Source organism: Azolla caroliniana, unplaced genomic scaffold (genome assembly GCF_043228905.1).
Source record: "Azolla caroliniana isolate FFs.n. ecotype wild unplaced genomic scaffold, voAzoCaro1.0.p SCAF_2, whole genome shotgun sequence".
NCBI lineage: Eukaryota > Viridiplantae > Streptophyta > Polypodiopsida > Salviniales > Salviniaceae > Azolla > Azolla caroliniana.
In genome coordinates, this window is record NW_028230437.1 from 4480180 (window position 1) to 4487188 (window position 7009).

Genomic DNA, 7009 nt, shown 5'->3' on the forward strand with positions numbered 1-7009 from the left:
ACTAGAAACCAACCAACATATTATGATTTCTCAATCAATTACAGACATTGTTTTCCTTTCATTTCTTGAAGTATTGCTACCTTCAATGGTTCACCCCCAAACTACCACCCTATGCACAAAATTTTCTTACAACATCGTAACATATTGATTTTCCCAATTTATCAGTCTTATTTATGGTTAAATTGAAATTCGCATATGTAAATATTGAGGGCTTTATGTATGTGAGAGTAGTGAAATTGCATGGTGCATGATTGGAATTTACAATGAAACTTGACATTTGCAATTATTACAAATGGCAGTTTTAATTATGACATTTGCCTGAGACATTCAATTAGTGATTAGCTTAGTGCATATAAAAAAACAAACACTCTTTTATAAAATTTATCATCTCATTGTGTGCATTATCCTAATGACATGTACAAATACGGTAGTAATAAAGTCAAATTGTGACATTTACTTATTGTACAATAGAAAGTTATGTGTGGTATTGTGATTGTTAAAGCAAAAGTGCACATAATTATAAACTATCTAAAACATCCATAGAAATTATCATGAGGTGTTGCAAAGTATTATCACGTGTTTCTGAGAGAGAATTACTTAAAATGTGGAACCATTAATGGCATCTCATTCATCAAAGAGGGTTTAACCTAATTTAAGTGACCTACCGTAGTTTTGTCCAAACATTTTGCTTTTTAAAGTTTGGCAGTGCCTATTATTTTTTATGGTGATGTTGCTCTTCATGAATATAACATCGTTGCCTTCATTGAGCATTTTGAATATATGACAAAGCAATAAAAGTGTGCATAGTGGCACCAACGAGTAGTACATCTTCATCGATGAAGAAGAGGGGGGAATGCCCTGAGTGGACAGCTCCGCAAGTATCATTGTGCATGCCCAAGAAGTAAAAAGCACCGGGAATGTTTTGTGTGTAGAAGGAGAAATCCTCAGAGCCCATTATAGGTTTCATAGGCACCAGGTTCTTCTCACCTACTACATCTATTGCCACCTTCCTAACATGTTCAATCAACTTTGCATCGTTAACAATAGGTGGAACCTCGTCCATTTGGAAATCTACTTGCGCGTGGCATCTTTGTACATCAGCTTGTTTCTCTATTACCTACAAAAGGGGGGGGAAATGACACATTTTAAAAGAACATGTCACTTTTTAAGCATTTCATTAAAACAAGACATTACATGAAAACACATTATGTATTACATTTCCGTTTAGTTGCAAACAATTGTTTAAAAACTACGTAGATAAGTGAAATGTTAGTGGTCACTGGTATCTATTCATCAATTCTTAATAAACTACTCCTGCCCAACGTCCCATCGAATATGGCGGGGGGTTGGCCGCTTGTTGCAATTATGCCAGGTGCAAGGTTCAATCAAGTGGGGAAATATATGTTGGCTATCATGGCAAGCTGCAATTGGCGGATACGAGCATCAAGAGGAGGGGATGACTTTGGTGATAAAAGCACAAGAGGTCCTTTTATCCTCCAGCAGCAATGTCCACTCCATTCCTCTTAATGACAAATCTCAAGAGGTGCTGGAATTGGTTAGCCCAATAACCCTTTGGATTCTATAGAAACTACGATGTAGGCGAGTCTTCTCCAACCAAACCGCCCATCCAACAAGGTTACTGCAAGAGATATGGAGTGAAATTGTAGCCACTCGGAAGAGCCAATATGATGGCCTTAAGGGCGGCTCTAAGGGAGTTGAAAGACAACGCATAGCCTTCATCCAACAATGGTCGTCCTCTCCCTTTCTTGAGTCAGTGGGCATCCACATAAGATGGAACTATCGCGTCCCTTTAGGGATTTGTACATAATCGTCTCATTTGTAAAATTTTATAACTAATGGAAGGAGTTTTTTTTTTTGAAAAAAAAAAGAAGAAAAAAAAAAGGGAAAACCAAGTAGAGAACTTGATAAACTATATTTAGAAGTTATTTGTAAGTAAATGTTGTTCATTTTAATATTACACCCCCCCTAAAGAGACTATCAAAAAACACGCACAACAATAAACAAAATGAAAAATGTTCCTTGAATCGAAAAGCTAACATGACATTAATTCACATTTAATTGGGAATTATGCTTAATATGATATAATGTCACAAATTGAGACAAATTTGAATCATAATAGTAGAACATAATTTGCTCCTTTTTTTTTTATATGTTATGCCAAGGAACATACCTCTTGAATTCTTGCCTTCAACATTTCCAAGTTCTCATGTGTAAATGCTCTAAAGGTACCACGAATTACAACTGTGTCAGGAATTACGTTATAAGTTGTGCCACCTTCAATCATTGTCACAGACACCACCTGCAATCACATGAAAAACTTGTGGTTATAAAAAAGATTTTTGAAAGATTCATGCAATTTTCCAATGAAGTAAGAAATTACGAGAATATTCACCAAATTTTATGCTAGAGTTTGGAAAACGTGAAAGAGCAGCTGAAATTTCTTTACTTTTTATGGATTTTTAATTACTCTATTAGTTCTTCATACCATTTTTTGCTTCCCTAGTAGAAGATATTTGACATTTCTGTGACATTTTAAATATTTCTCATCAAAAGTTGGTCTAAATTGGATGTATGTATGTCATATCATTTTTGTGTTCTTAACATCAAATAAGATTGGTTTTATATTTTACAAACCAAGTTTTTTTTAACTCGTATCACCCACATTATACACGACTTTCTTTTAAATTTGTATAAGGAAGTTTGATTTATAAGTTACCTTAATTACTTTTATCAGAATAGATAAAAGACTCCTATCAAATAGTAGAAAAGAAGTAGAAACATTTTATGAGGTTGCTATAGATGTCTTAGAATATGAACCTGTGAATCTAAAGGGTTAGTCTCTCGAGATATCAAATGTTGCAAGCTTAACACAATAGAGGATGTCGCAACAATAGGATCAACTGAATATTGGGGAAGTGCAGCATGTCCTCCTTTACCAGTGATTGTAGCTTTAAAGAATCCACATCCTGCTAAACTAGCTCCAGGCCTGACACCAACAACTCCTATTGGTTGTGCATGTGTCACATGCAAACCAAAAATGGCTTCAGCCTCTCCGAGAGCACCTTCCTCTACCATCTTCTTTGCTCCTCCTCCCCCTTCTTCAGCAGGTTGAAAGATCAATATAACAGTTCCCTACTTGTAACCAATCAAAGATTCATTAGTACATACTCAAATGTATATGTCAACAATAATGCATGATGTAGGTCTAATGTGCATCTCGTATGAAACTTACCTGAAGCTTCTCAACACGTCTTTGCAACAAATTTGCAGCACCAAGTAGCATTGCAACATGAGCATCATGCCCACAAGCATGCATTTTTCCAGGAACTTTACTTTTGTGCTTCCATTCCACAGCTTCCTAAACATTGTGAAAAGTTAATGTGACCGAACTACGCATATTGATACAAAGAGAGCAAAATCACACAAACTTATAGTCATACATACATGTATATGTGCCTAGTCATTATTGAAAAGCTATTAAAAGTGAACTATAAGATATAGAGAATGGATGAGATTATTTAGAACGGATTAAAGTCATGAAATGTGATCAATCTTCCTACATAAGTTAACAACTTCAAATTCCTTCCTAAAAATTCGCTTTTCAAGCAGATGATGGGACCCACCAAGTCCCTACACATTCCAAGAGAAAAGTTTCATTGACTTGGGTTCAAAAGAAGAGCCAAGGGGGATTCACCCTCACTCGACAAATATGTCGTCATCATACTCCATATGTTTTCCCACTCCATTCCAATTTCCCATTTTTTATCAGTGGGTAATTCACCACAATGGAAGTGGAACTAACCAGGATTTAGCATAAGATCATGCACCCTACATATGCAAACCAAGGGAACACTCCTAGGGTACCAAACATAGAGGTAGGTGCTGAATTGTGAAGAGATTGGAGGGTGTCTTTGCTTAATGTGGATTGTCTAAGGCTCATGTTGAGGGGAGTCTGTCGAGTAATTCTGTGATGAGGCTTTGTTGCTTCATTTATACATGATGTTTTCTTGTAGCCATTGCAAAATGGCTTGTAACATATGAGTTATATACTATCCTATGTACATTTTCTTAACTAATGGAAGAAGATTTTTTTTTGGAAAAAAAATAAAAAAATATCATGTTAACTTTAACTCATATCCTAATGAAAATGGAGTCCTTTTCTAAATGTTTATGCGTGTTGAAGTCAAATGAAGCATTTTATTTCGATCATTTAAGGGAACTTTTAATGCATGTTGGTCAAGCTATACCAAAGAGTTGCAAGGTCCTACAATTTCAAAGAATCATTTCAACATCTCATATAGATTTTTTCATAACAAACAATATGAAGGCTTTTAGGAAATCTAAAATTCTCAAAGTTGCTTGCACAAGTCTCGATTTATTGTAGTTAAAACGATTATGAGTCATCAAAAAGACATGGGAACACAAGAATACATGGTACCATGCTCATAGTTTCTTGCCATAAACATCACGTGAGTTCAGCCTCACATCCAAATGCTTAGAAAGTAGAATTTCTCCTTCAAATACTATAGAGATGCACAACAAGCCAAACATCACAAGATTAGAAAAACCATTGGGTGAACGTGGGTTTTGGAGACAGTGCATCTTTATTAGACATAAAAAAGAAACTCGGGTCTATCAAGAGACTGTGGTAAAATAGAACACTAGTAAAAATTTAATATTGGATAATATTTATGTCTAACAAATTGTTAGGTTTAATTAAAAGTTTAAAATATACATGCTTTGTACTAGGAGAACTTAGGCTTACGTCATAGCTTAACAAGGAGATTAACACAAACCAATGAGTTCTTGATATGCAAAAGACTTGTACAATTTAAAGAAGATGGTATTCAAGAAACTAAAAAGTGACCATGATTAGTTTGAAAATATGCCAAGGTTTCCAAAACTAAAAACACGATAAAAACAAGGATACAACCGTTGCGTGGGGTGGCATGGGTGGCCAATATAAAACTTGTCTACATAATTAGTGAAGACATTATTCAATGAATTAAATACTGAAAAAGTTGTTCAAGGATGTAATGGTAAAAGCTTACACAACACATGATTTGTATAGATGGAGAGAAGGAACTATAGGATTTGGGTGGTTTAATAATGCAAACGATATTCAAAAAAATGATAAAAAAGCCCTAATACTAAAGGTAATCATACTTGTATTCATTCTCAAAACTAACCATTTTCTTGCTATCAAATCCACAAACACTATGTGTCATGTATATTGATAGCATTATCATTTTTATTCCAATGGTAACAAAACCACACGTGAAAGACTTTATCTTTATCCAATTTGGTTTGGTTAAAGGTTCAAATTTTGAAAACACTTCAATTTAAAGTTTGGTTTAGCTTGGGGGATCAAGGTTTTGTTTGAAGCCTTATGGCTTACAGGTTTGTGTGGTCTTTTTTAAATATTAAATAAATACGCAAAAATGTATTTTGAACTAACAATCGACAATAATTTCATTCAAGCAAAAAGCAAACCGCCATTAACCATGGTTGGTAGACCTCTTGCATGTTTTAATTGTTCAATCTTGAGAATCCCTTGGATGGTTTGTACTATGTTTTAATTTGGATATACCACCAAGTTAGGGGGTAATGTTTTTGTTCCTATGGTTTGAGTTTGTAACTTCCAAAGCAAGCCAAATTAAGTCAATTTGAATTGTTACATATATGCATGAATTAAAATTTGAAAGGAATTGTTCAAAGAATGTATGTATGTATGATAGTAAAGAATTGTTCAAAGAATGTATGCATTGAAGGACTACTAAATTTTAAAATAGTAAAACACATGTTAAAGGAGGTTAATTATATTTCTAAGACTTATGGGGACAAGAATATGCATAGATCAAGTGATATACAAATCATCACAAACATCCATCGTGTTCATTCAGACTTGTTTTAGCTTAAGAATGAGACGAGCCAAATACCTGGATGGGTAAGGCGTCCATGTCGGCTCGAAGGGCTACAAAGGGGGCATTGCCAGTGCCAATGTGAGCAACGACACCGGTGCCTACAACAGGCCAACGGTAGTGCACCCCAAGTTGGTCAAGCTCACGTCGAACAACTGCACTTGTTTCCCATTCCTCGTATGCAAGTTCGGGCTTCTCGTGAATCTCTCTACGAATGGATCTCATCCACTCGACCAATCCCAACTCCTCCATATCCTTACGCATCGAAGTCATGTCTATATTGAACGTATTGACCTTCTTAAGTATATTATGATCCACACAATTAGGCTCTAGTATTGAGTCCTCCTTTTGAGTCATGACCTTGTCACTATCATTATTGTTACTACTACTAATCATGGCATAAATATTGTTAATACCATCTCCAATTATGTCAGAGTCATGATTCTTCCTCATTATGCTCTCTTCATGAATCACATCATTATTGTCCTTATGTTCATCTTGATTGAAATCATTACTCCTATAATATGATGGTTCTTGTCCATATAATAAGTTAATTGCATAGGCTCCTGCATAGGTGTTAGTGTGCAAAAAACTTAGTGAATCATATCTCCCATTAGCATGGGGCCCTTGCATATCCATTACTACTACTATTACTGCAACAACTAATCCCATCAAAATGGCCACCATATAGGCCATTGTCATCTCTACTTAGGATACTTAATTTATGAACTTATTATGAGTTCACCCATTGGATGCAAGTCTTTTTATAGAAAAAATTAATTGGGCTCTTTCATCTCTCATCCACCCCAAAAAACAAGCACCAAAACTTTGGGACGATCAAAATAAGAACTAAATCTATGAAGAAAAATAATGTGAGCCAATTTCGTGCCTTTTTATAGCATTGGGTATAGTGTTCTTTTTATAAAAAATCTAAATATTATATATACACACACACATATATGTGTGTATATATATGTATGTATGTATACGTATATATACATCCATGTAAATCTTAGATTCTTATAATTATTTATTTATTTGAAATTTTCAATGCTAAGCTTTGGCAA

The 7009-nt window shown here is 34.8% G+C and overlaps 1 protein-coding gene across 1 annotated transcript; it reads right to left on the minus strand.

Moving 5' to 3' along the window:
- Window positions 1-510: 510 nt before the first annotated feature.
- Window positions 511-6804, minus strand: LOC147867162 (IAA-amino acid hydrolase ILR1-like 4). Its single transcript, XM_087314948.1, has 5 exons — window positions 5961-6804; window positions 3254-3379; window positions 2839-3153; window positions 2192-2320; window positions 511-1117 (listed from the first exon to the last, which is right to left on the minus strand). The coding sequence occupies exons 1-5, from the start codon at window positions 6642-6644 to the stop codon at window positions 761-763; spliced, it is 1611 nt and encodes a 536-aa protein (XP_087171074.1). The 5' UTR covers window positions 6645-6804; the 3' UTR covers window positions 511-760.
- Window positions 6805-7009: the final 205 nt, after the last annotated feature.